The sequence below is a fragment of the Nicotiana attenuata genome, unplaced genomic scaffold, assembly GCF_001879085.1.
Source record: "Nicotiana attenuata strain UT unplaced genomic scaffold, NIATTr2, whole genome shotgun sequence".
NCBI classification, from domain to species: domain Eukaryota; kingdom Viridiplantae; phylum Streptophyta; class Magnoliopsida; order Solanales; family Solanaceae; genus Nicotiana; species Nicotiana attenuata.
The window spans coordinates 278,937-291,253 of record NW_017670431.1 but is presented as its reverse complement, the minus strand read 5'-3'; the positions used below and the strand labels follow the sequence as shown (position 1 = coordinate 291,253).

Here is a 12,317-nt window from a genome sequence, read left to right as displayed (position 1 = left end):
GCACGAAAACTCCAAAACATGCCACTTGTCAAAGAAGACAGTTTAATAATTCAATATATCTCACCAAATTGCAACTCCCGAGGCTGGCACAATTATCAAAAACCAGCCCTTCTCTTCATTATCCTTGTTTGAATATATCAAGAACGAAGATAGAACATCACCTTCATTTTATCATCTGACGCACATAACGCCATGCATTTCTCTAATTTTAGACCCATAACGATAAGCCTTACCACCACATTTAAATATACTATATTTAAAAGGGAAAAATCATTAAGTCAGTAGCTATCCACATATTATAAATTTCACCAATCTAAAGCACCTTTTCCTCCCCGTTATATAGCAGCCAGCTGCTACATTGAAAAACAAGAACCAAATATATATTAGTGAAAAACTACCAAAAATGGTTAGCTTTGAGACATTTCTTCAACCCAATAACTTTCTTCAAAAAAAGACTAGTGGAATGATTGGTTATGATGTACCTGAAGGAGTGGACATTAGGGGAAGATATGATCCTGAATTTTCTAAAATTTTAACTAGGGATGCTTTGCAATTTGTAGCTGATTTACAGAGGGAATTCAAGAACCATATTAAGTATGCTATGGAGTGCAGAAAAGAGACCAAAATGAGGTATAATAATGGAGGATTGCCAGGTTTTGATCCAGCGACTAAATATATTAGGGAAGGAGAGTGGATGTGTGCTCCTGTGCCACATGCTGTGGCTGATCGAAGGGTGGAGATAACTGGACCTGTTGAGAGGAAGATGATTATCAATGCCCTTAATTCTGGTGCCAAAGTTTTCATGGTACGTCAATTTTACCGTATCGAAAATTTTTAAGTCACCTAAATAATGTAGTAGTATTACCTTTGAAAATAAGGTCGGTTATCTATTAAAAGAGATTAAAATATACTGATAGTATAAAACATCTTTACTTATATACTAGTGACTAGAAAGATATGGTAGTAACTTTCAAGATTTAAAAAAGAGAAAAGTGAAGGAAACTTAGGGTACTATTGTATGTAGCCGTTGTGACCAAATTTAAGGAACAAGTGATCTTTATATAGTGGTCACCTTATGAAATGACTAGACGTGGAGCTTGTAATGCAAGACCATATGAGTAGAGGTGGACCTATGCTATACCAAGAGGGGTCACTGGCACCCATAAAGTTCGGCAAAATTTTATGTATGTATCTATATATTTTTAGAAATTAGTGATATATTAGCAGTGACACTCTATATACAAAGCAAATTTTGATTAAATCCAAAAATGCACCCGCAATCTTCAAATTCTGAGTCCTGTCTCTGCATATTAGCACGATTTTGTCATGTAGTAATTAAGAAGTACATCCAGAATATGTACATTTTGTTTTTCTTCCTACATATCAGAGTGGTGCTGTTTATAAACTAATGGTAATCAAGTTCCACTAGTTAACTCTGCGATTTGTTGTGTATATTCCACAGGCAGATTTTGAAGATGCACTTTCACCAAGTTGGGAGAATCTAATGAGAGGCCAAGTGAATTTGAGGGATGCCGTGAATGGAACAATATCTTTCCATGATCAAGCCAGAAACAGAGTTTATAAACTGAATGATCAGACGGCTAAGCTATTCGTGCGCCCAAGAGGCTGGCATTTGCCCGAAGCTCACATCTTTATTGATGGTGAACCTGCTACTGGTTGCCTTGTCGACTTCGGCCTCTACTTTTTCCACAACTATGCCAATTTCCGCAAAGCACAAGGACAAGGATTTGGACCCTTTTTCTATCTTCCCAAAATGGAAAATTCTAGGTTAGTGGTCTTCTTATTAGGTAAATTTAAGTAGTATTTGAAAGTTAAAACTTCAAGAAATGTAGTAAATGTTTTTCTTTTGTTTGGACAGGGAAGCAAGAATATGGAATAATGTGTTTGATAAGGCAGAGAAATGGGCTGGAATTGAGAAAGGAAGCATTAGGGCCACTGTCTTAATTGAAACACTTCCGGCTGTGTTTCAAATGAATGAGATATTGTATGAGCTGAGGGACCATTCAGTTGGGCTCAACTGTGGTAGATGGGATTACATTTTCAGCTACGTCAAGACTTTCCAGGCGCATCCCGATCGCCTTCTCCCTGATAGAGTTCTTGTTGGCATGTCTCAACACTTTATGAGAAGTTACTCTGACTTGCTCATCCACACCTGTCATAAGCGTGGCGTCCATGCTATGGGAGGCATGGTATGTCAATATTAATTCGACTCGTCTTTTTTTTCATTTTATGTTCTTTTATTTAGTTCTACACTGGCATATTTGCAGTACTACTATGAACTCAATTAAAATGCATAAACGCCAACCATATGGACAAGGAAGAATTAACATGCTACTAGGATGAGTGACCCCTTGGAAGTTCTTGTGTGTTGCATCCCTTGTTTGGCTGAGATTATTTAGAGGGTTGGCGCGAATAGCATACAGGTTAGCACTACCACTAGAGGTTTTGAGCTATAAACCCAGTCTTTCATGTATTGATGTTAGAGAAGTATGTACATGATCATTCCCGCATCGGAGCGCTGTAGGTGTGCGATAGGAATGACTTTCGTGCTGTTGATATGTGTGGAAGAGCCTATCTTGGCCAGCGCATTGGCAACAATGTGGTCGTTCTTTGGTACTTGCATGATTTTCAACCAAAAACTAGCAGGGGATGGAGCTAGAGTACCGGTTAGGGGTTCGGCCGAATGTAGTATCTTTTGTTCAGACACTCTATTTGTCTTAAAAAAAAACATTGAGTAGGTACAGATTATTAATTTAGAATCCAGTAAGTTGAAAGGATTAGAATCTTGAACCCATAAGTTTCAAATCGTGGCTCTGACTTTGATAACTAGAGTGGATTTTCAGTTTTTAGCATTAGGATAAATTTGAATATTATTGTACATGATCATTTGATGCATAATGGCATTGTTGGATCCTTGAAACAGGCAGCTCAGATACCGATCAGAGATGATCCAGCAGCTAATGAGGCAGCATTGGAACTAGTAAGGAAAGATAAGCTAAGAGAAGTGAAGGCAGGGCATGATGGAACATGGGCAGCTCACCCTGGCCTAATTCCAGCTTGCATGGAAGTCTTCACTAACAACATGTCCAATGCACCTAACCTAATCCACTCCATGAAGCGCCATGATGCGTCGATCCTAACTGAAGAAGACCTGCTGCAGAGTCCGAGAGGTGTCCGAACGATGGAGGGTCTCCGGCTGAACACCCGAGTGGGTATTCAGTACTTAGCAGCCTGGCTAACAGGAGCTGGCTCTGTCCCTCTTTACAACCTGATGGAAGATGCTGCCACAGCTGAGATTAGCAGAGTCCAAAACTGGCAGTGGTTGAAATATGGAGTGGAATTGGACGGAGATGGTCTCGGTGTGAAGGTTAACTTGGACCTTTTTGGGAGAGTGGTGGAAGAAGAAATGGCTAGGATTGAGAGAGAAGTTGGAAAGGAGAAATTCAAGAAGGGAATGTACAAGGAGGCTTGCAAGTTATTCACAAGGCAATGCACTGCACCAGTTTTGGATGATTTTCTGACTCTTGATGCCTACAATAACATTGTCATGCATCATCCTATTGCATCTTCCCGCCTCTAAATTTCCCAGCGTAATTTGCTTTTTCGATCAATCTCTTTTCTTTGTATTGTGACTGCACTGCTATCTTCCCCAGTAATAATGAAAAAAAATGGAACTTTGTGAGGAGATAGCTGCTGATTATCCAAAGGCTCTCTATTTCAGCTTTTGCTTTTCAATCAATCTGTTATCTGTATTGCGACTACTGTTTATCTTTCCCTTTAATAATAAACACAGTTGTTCATTTTATTTTCCTCTTTTTCTAGTACGTACAATTATTTTCCTGTGGATATTTGTGTTGAAATTTCGATGAATTCAGAATAGTATAGGCTTTCGATGAATTCCAGCATACTTATTCTGGAACTCCAGTATCAAGTATACTTATGCTGGAACTCCAGCATAATATGCTGGAGTATTTTCCGGGTTTTGAACAGTGTTTTCGCTCAGATTTATCTTTATATAAAAAGTAGCTAAATTTCGATTACTTTTGAAATTGGGCTATTTTTGAACGATCAGTTGTAAATCTGGCTATTTTTAAAATTTACCCCATATTCTAGGGAATTGACCCATCGCATGAGCAAAGTCCAAAAGGTTTCTCTAGAGTTCCTTTCAACTCAAGTAGTTTTACAAACTTCACCCTAAATTGTTTATGAGTAGAGAGTCAACTATGAATGGAATTGCAGTCTTATGCTCAATGTTTGGTGAGAATTGAAAGTTGGATAAAAAGATTATGTCACTTACATAAATATATAAGGCAAAATATCTTAAACCACTCTGAACTTGGCTCAAATTATTAGTATCCTCTCCGAACTATGTCCGGTCTTAATTACCCCTTTCAACTTGGCCTTTTGAGAGGTATTACCCCCTAGACGCTGATGTGGCAAAAAGTGTGGGTGCACCCGCCTGCCAGGTAGATTTTTCCTGTACATATGGCATTTTTTTGAAAAATAAAATATATTTTTACCTTTTTAAGAATATTACTTTTTTAGATAATTTTTTTCGAATATAATTTATAATAAAACTTGGATAGAACTACATTATTTAGGCTAAATATTTTTATTTTTTCAAAAATAATAATGTTTTAGTTAAATCTTTTTTTGAATTTGACCTGAAAATAAAGATTTATACAATTGAAATAAATAGTCAAGTCATCTAAAAAGTAATAAAAAATACATAATTTGAAATTAATTATTTTGGCAATAATTTTTCATATAGCTCTAAATTACGGTGTTCTAATTTTTTTTTTTTTTTTACAGATTTTACCTAAAAGGGTAGAAATACACAGTTGAAATAAATAGTCATTGCATCAAAAGAAGAAATAAAAAGAGTGTACAATTGCAGTATAATGCAAGTGATTCGTTTTATTTCTTGCAATTGTACACTCTTTTTATTTCTTCTTTTGATGCAATGACTATTTATTTCAACTGTGTATTTTTACTTTTTTAGGTAAACTCCGTAAAGAAAAATATTTTTAGAGCACCGTAATTTAGAGCTATATAAAAAATTATAGCCAAAATAATAAATTTCAAACTATGTATTTTTTATAACTTTTTAGATGCCTTGGCTATTTATTTCAATTGTATAAATCTTTATTTTCAGGTCAAATTCAAAAAAAGATTAACAAAAACTTTATTATTTTTGGCCAAATAAAAATATTTAGCCTAAATAATGTAGTTCTATCCAAGTTTTATTATAAATTGTATTTCGAAAAAAAATTATCTAAAAATGTAATATCCTTAAAAAGGTGAAAATATATTTTACTTTTCAAAAAAATGTCACATATACAGAAAAATCCACTTGGCAGGCGAGTGCACCCACACTTTTTGCCATACCAATTTCTACGAACGTGCGTTGCACGTTAGTAATTGTACGTAAATATTCAGTCCATAATCTCGTATTCGACATTTGAGCGTATTAATAACTAAATTTATGAAAATATTATTTATATAAATGTAACAATTAATGTGGATGAAATTGCTACAATCGTCACTTATTGTAAAAAAATATTATTATATTAACATAATACTTGGATTCAAAATGATTCGATATTTTGTGAACCTGCAAATATTATTAATTTAGTTAAGTTAGATATTTTTAGTTTAGAAATAAGTACGTGATCCATATCTTACTTAATATTTCTTTAAAAATAATATTTTTTGCGTATATTTATAATGCTTTATTGCTCTATCATGACTAAATGCTTATGCCAGTTGTCAGGATGGTGTGCATGATATTACCCCTTGAAAAAAAAGTTTAACTTCAAAAATTTAAGTTTTAATTAGTGGTTACTTAAAGAAACGAAATGAATCCCAACAGAAAAAGATTTGGCTTTGAAACTTTTGTGAGCTTCTATTTTTGGTTACTTAAGTAAATGAATTGAGTCCCAACATGAAACTTTGGAGTTTCTGAAATTGCAATTATAGTGTTATTCAAAGAAGAAAAAAAACTATTGAATAGTAAATAGGTATATTTCGTCTTCATCTGAGTTACTATTATTTAAAAATTAATATATTTAATTGAAAATTGAATCCAACAATTTTGATCTCGAATAAATTACGTTGACTGGATACAAGGGGCTCTGATTGTTTGGTATATATCTAAATCAACGACATCAAAATATCAATTGCACAAAAATCATGATAAAAATTTGGTAAACAATAAAATCAAGTTTTAAGTATATGCATTTTGAACTATGTGGAAGTCTTTTGGCACAAATCCTGCAAACCTACAATTCAGAAAAATAAAATTAATTGCATGTGATTACAATAGCAATAGTTCATTATTTAAAGGTCACGAATCTAACATGATCGCATTTAATATTTTTGAGTATATTTTTGTCTCTCAATACTTTGCTTCTAAGTATGATTGTTTTACCATCACAAGTTGCCTATAGTTGAAAAATTAAGCTGAAGTCTAGTTAGAAAATAAATTAAAAATGCTAACATAAAAATACTTTGGATTGATACAACAGAAATATCTTAAATAAGTCTTTTTTGTCTTTGTCATTCTTTTCGCCATTTATATCACTTCTTCCTCAAACTTTAATAATACGAATAGCTCCTAGTGTCATACATATCTTCAACAATTATGCTCCTTTTAATGCCACTAATTATAATTTCTTATCATTTTGACCCAAAAGTGAATTACTTATCTTCACATAAGGTCACTTTTTGCTATAATACACCGACTTTTTTTTTGTAACATCCAAAGAAAGAATTAGCTTAAATATTATTTTACTGAATGTAGCACAAAAGTATTCAAATTGTTATCAAGTTATAAGTTTAAGAGATTGATTCGATAACTCTTTAACATCACAACCTATCAAGAATCTTGATGTATCAAAAAGCTATATTGCTGTGTATTTTTTACGATCAAGCCTAAATTTTACAATCAAAATACGTATAAATTGCATTTAATAAGTTAGTCTATTATTAGTTAGTTGAGATAAATATATAATTGCTTAAATAATTCTAACTTACTTTTCATCCATAATTATTATTCCTTTTGTTCTGTCCTTCCCAATTGGTGCCTTAGCTTTTAGCATGTATAAAATTGTAAAGGTAACATATAATAAATAACAAAATATTAAGTAATTATATTGTCGGCTCATATTTTCTCTCCGTTGAACTATAATCAGTCATTAATAGTAACTCGAATCAAATTGATTACTCATATGTTCTCTCTCTTAAAAATAAATAACACGGCTAATACCTTTGGTATTCTATATCTTGATTACAATTACAGTTAAATTTAATTTAATTCCTCTATCCTACCTTCCCTCCCTTGTCCGCTCATAATCGATATTTTATCTTTGAAGCTACAGTACTCTTAATAAAGGATGATTCGTACGACACATAAACTAAAAGATGAAAAAGTTAATTTGGAATTGAACACAACTTTTATATATGTCAAGCCTAAACCAATTTGAATGGAATTGCCAGACACGCTCTTTCTCTTAAACCAAACCAAATTCGAAACAAAAAGGAAAATAACAATATTACTATTATATCCAGTAATATCGTTATTTTTAGGGCTATTTTGGTCTTCCAACATTGTATTCATGCTTTTATAATAATATAGATAGATAGATAGATATAGATAGATAGATATGAGCGTCTATGGGGGTAATGACTCTCAAAAGGCCAAGTTGAGGGGGGTAATTAAGACCGGGCATAGTTCGGGGAGGATACTAATAATCTGAGCCAAGTTTAGGGGTGGTTTTGTTGGACTTTAAGCCATTGGGCTTTAAAGTAGAAGAAGTGTGAATTGGAAATGGAGGGAAATAAAATGGAGAGAAATTGAAAATTTGAAGAAGTGAACTTTTGTCTTGCACTTTGTCCCTCATTGGTGAGGGACAACCACATTTGTGTGCTTATATATAGAATCACTTCTTAAAGCTCTTAAAAGGAGTTGAAGAGAATGAACCCTCGCGTCGTCGTCGTCGCTCGCTCGGCTCGGCTTCGGCTTCGGCTTCGGCTTCGGCTTCGGCATTGTCGATCGATAAGATTATTTTTGGACAAAATTTATTTAATTCAGAGAGCCTCTCTGACCGCGGTTCTGCCGCGACCGCGGTAGAACCGCGGTAGAACCGCGGCAGGCAGCGTATATTCTGAAAAGGCACCTTTTCCAGACACCTCTTCTGATAATTGCCTATAAATTCGCAGTCTCTCTCTCTCAAATTCGTAAGTGTGATTTTGCTCCGTTCTTTAAGTTCGTTGGTATCCTGCAGTTTGTATTGCCACTGTTGCAGGAAGGTTTATTCCGTTTTATCCTGGGAGGATTTAATCCATTACCTTGGCAACGTGTGAGGGAGTTAAAATTCCTTAAGGACACACAAGCAAATTGTGGACTCGGAATATTTCTTAAACTCTTCTGTTTTTCCAGTTTCTTTTATTTTTCTAACAAGTTTTTTCTGATTTTGTGTTTTAACACAGTAGCGCTCACAAGCTTAAGGAATTTAATACTAACGTTTCTGTGTTGAAACATATATTAAACTGTTATTCATATTTTGTATATTGTTTTGGAGACTAAAGCCTTGTTACTTTCTACTCCAATAATTCTTTCTGTCCGGTTTAAAGTACATAAAAACTTTGCCGGAATAATAAATGTACAGGTTTGAAGTATATAAAAACTTCACCATTGTTACGTGTTGTATGTTTGGTTTGATATTCAGTTTGAAGATATCAAAACTTCACTGATTTAACAAAGTTGTGTATTGTTTTCAACTTTACAAAAATATGACGAATGAAAACCAAACTAATGGAAGTGTTGCGGGAACGAGTGCTACTGTTACGAGTGTTGCTGCCTCGTCAAGCCGTTCTACTCCTGCTCATGCTATGGCACCGACAGAAAAACCCGGAAAGTTTTCCGGTATTGACTTCAAATGCTGGCAAATGAAGATGCTCTTCTATCTTACTACGTTGAGTTTGCAACGTTTCATCAAGGAGGATCCTCCGGTCATGGCTGAAAATACTCCGGATGATGAACGACTTGTTGTAACTGAAGCATGGAAACATTCTGATTTCCTGTGCAAAAATTACATTTTGAGTTGTTTGGAAGATGGCTTGTACAATGTCTATAGTGTCATGGAAACTTCAAAAGCGTTATGGAATGCGCTTGAGAAGAAGTACAAGACTGAGGATGCCGGACTTAAGAAGTTCGTGGCTGCAAGGTTCTTGAATTTTAAGATGATTGACACTAGGTCGGTCATAACTCAAGTCCAAGAACTACAAGTCATTGTACATGACCTCCTTGCTGAAGGTATGACCCAAATCAATAATTTTATTAATAAGATTTATCTTATTATTAATAATGAATTTGTTATTGAAGGTATGGTCATAAATGAGGCCTTTCAAGTCGCTGCTTTCATTGAGAAGTTACCTCCGCTGTGGTAGGATTTTAAGAACTATCTTAAACACAAACGGAAGGAAATGACACTAGAAGACTTGATTGTTCGTTTGAGGATAGAAGAGGACAACAAAAATGCTGAAAAGAAGTCACGTGGAGACTCGACAATAATGGGGNTCTAGCTTTGTCTCAATCACATTACGTGAAAATGGTACTTGAAAAATTCAAACATTTTGAATTTAGAAGTGCAAGAACTCCAATTGACTTAAATCATCATCTTATAAAGAATAAAGGTGAAAGTACGTCTCAATTGGAGTATGCTCGTGTGTTGGGAAGCTTAATGTACATCATGAACTGTACACGACCTGATATAGCTTGTGCGATAAGTAAACTTAGTCGATTCACAAGTAATCCCAACAAACATCACTGGGTAGCAATGAAACGAGTTCTGGGATATTTGGAATATACCCAAGACTACGCTTTGCACTACAATAAATATTCTGCGGTTATCGAAGGATATAGTGATGCAAATTGGATAACCGGCTCAACAGAAACAAAGTCCACAAGTGGATATGTTTTTACTGTTGGTGGAGGAGAAGTATCTTGGAAGTTTTCCAAACAAACGTGCATTGCTCGCTCTACAATGGAATCAGAGTTTATAGCTTTGGATAAAGCCGGTGAAGAAGCTGAATGGCTTCAAAAATTTTTAGAAGACATTCCGTTCTGGCCAAAACCTTTGGCTCCTATTTGCATACATTGCGATAGTGAGGCTGCAATAGGACAGGCAGGGAGCGTTATGTATAACGGAAAGTCTCGTCATATACGACGAAGACATAACAGCGTTAGACAACTACTTTCAAGTGGAATTATCACTATTGATTATGTAAGATCAAAGGATAATGTGGGGGATCCGCTTACAAAAGGCTTAACTAGAGAGGGAGTTGAGAAATCATCTAAGGGAATGGGACTATGGCCGAGGACAAGTCAACATGGCGGTAACTCTACCTAGAATTTTGGATGTTCCGAGATCTAGGTTCAAGGAGCTCAAACAAAGTTGTGATTGACCGGTTCAACATTGTCAAAATAAAATCTTTGGTCCATTCTCGTGATGAAGACAATGTTCAGTAACAAGGATAGAACTTTACACGTTCTTTAATGATTACCTAAGTTTGATGAGGTATTTATCAAATAGTGTCAATCTAAAGGATTACACGTTTAGGAATCATCTATGTAAGTGTGAAGTGGAAGCCGCTTCAATGAGAATTTTGTAAGGCCAATTCTCTACGCACTTATGAAACCAGGCGGTGTTCATGGCTAAAACGAACACAACAATGAGAACCAAAAGACGGTTAAGGGTTGGTTGTGACATATGGTTGTCTAGGTATACACCAAAGTTTGACGGTTCAAAGATATCAAATCTACCGATTGACCGAGTATATCCGACATATGTTCACTATGGAAAGTTCAAAGGGAAACCTACTTATCCAGATGCAACTAATCCTTACTTGCAAAATCACATAGCTTTCATCTATGATCTTTCTTGATACAGTCATTCCCATTCATGTGGGGGATTGTTGGACTTTAAGCCATTGGGCTTTAAAATAGAAGAAGTGTGAATTGGAAATGGAGGGAAATAAAATGGAGGGAAATTGAAAATTTGAAGAAGTGAACTTTTGTCTAGCACTTTGTCCCTCATTGGTGAGGGACAACCACATTTGTGTGCTTATATATAGAATCACTTCTTAAAGCTCTTAAAAGGAGTTGAAGAGAATGAACCCTCGCGCCGTCGTCGTCGCTCGCTCGGCTCGGCTTCGGCTTTGGATTTGGATTTGTCAAACGATCGATAAGATTATTTTTGGACAAAATTTATTTAATTATTTAATAATTAATTAAATGCCAAATCACTGCTGAAAATACGCCAGAACCCTGCTGAAGGTTCAGAGGGCCTCTCTGGCCGCGGTTCTGCCGCGACCGCGGTAGAACCGCGGCAGGCTAATTCAAAGAGCCTCTCTGACCGCGGTTCTGCCACGACCGCGGTAGAACCGCGGCAGGCAGCGTATTCTTCTGAAAAGGCACCTTTTCCAGACACCTCTTCTGATAATTGCCTATAAATTCTGAGGCAAGACTCCATTTTCTAGATACGAAAAACACTCCAAAACTTCTTTCTTTTTGAATATACTGCATCCTAATTCGCAGTCTCTCTTTCTCAAATTCGTAAGTGTGATTTTGCTTCGTTCTTTAAGTTCGTTGGTATCCTGCAGTTTGTATTGCCACTGTTGCAGGAAGGTTTATTCCGTTTTATCCTGGGAGGATTTAATCCATTACCTTGGCAACGTGTGAGGGGGTTAAAATTCCTTAAGGACACACAAGCAAATTGTGGACTCGGAATATTTCTTAAACTCTTCTGTTTTTCTAGTTTCTTTTATTTTTTTAACAAGTTTTTTCTGATTTTGTGTTTTAACACAGTAGCGCTCACAGGTTTAAGGTATTTTGCCAATATATAAAATAATTAAAAAGGAGTATATATGTTCAGAGCGCGAATCTATCCCTGTCCAAGGAGAGTTTTGCGGGGAATTTATATTGTATAGATAGTTTTAAAATTACTAGCTTTAGGGTACGTGCGTTGCACGTGAATTTTGCATCTTTCAATGGAAGTCTATAGAATATAAAATAATAATAAATTATGAATATAGATTTGAACTCACAATAAGGATTGAATAAATTAGGAAAATTTATTACCTTATGCATCAACGCCACGGCAATTAGTTCAGCTGAACAACACACACCATCAATTTTTAAGTTTGCCATGTATCTAAGTGTAATTTATTTAAAGATTTTTTATAATACCAAACAAAGTTGTTTGGCTCAAAAGTTAATAATATACTTTGTAAGC

General features: G+C 35.2%; 1 protein-coding gene across 1 annotated transcript; it reads left to right on the top strand.

The window, feature by feature from the left end:
* Window positions 1-285: 285 nt before the first annotated feature.
* On the top strand, window positions 286-3,826 carry LOC109239293 (malate synthase, glyoxysomal). The gene is made up of 4 exons (XM_019405834.1): window positions 286-805; window positions 1,463-1,788; window positions 1,880-2,210; window positions 2,945-3,826. The coding sequence occupies exons 1-4, from the start codon at window positions 404-406 to the stop codon at window positions 3,599-3,601; spliced, it is 1,716 nt and encodes a 571-aa protein (XP_019261379.1). The 5' UTR covers window positions 286-403; the 3' UTR covers window positions 3,602-3,826.
* Window positions 3,827-12,317: the final 8,491 nt, after the last annotated feature.

Bases quoted from the DNA above. Each gene is read 5' to 3' on its own strand.
- LOC109239293 (XM_019405834.1), top strand. From the start codon at position 404: ATGGTTAGCTTTGAGACATTTCTTCAACCCAATAACTTTCTTCAAAAA. The intron at 1,789-1,879 runs GTTAGTGGTCTT...TTGTTTGGACAG, and splicing joins CCCAAAATGGAAAATTCTAG to GGAAGCAAGAATATGGAATA. The intron at 2,211-2,944 runs GTATGTCAATAT...TCCTTGAAACAG, and splicing joins TCCATGCTATGGGAGGCATG to GCAGCTCAGATACCGATCAG.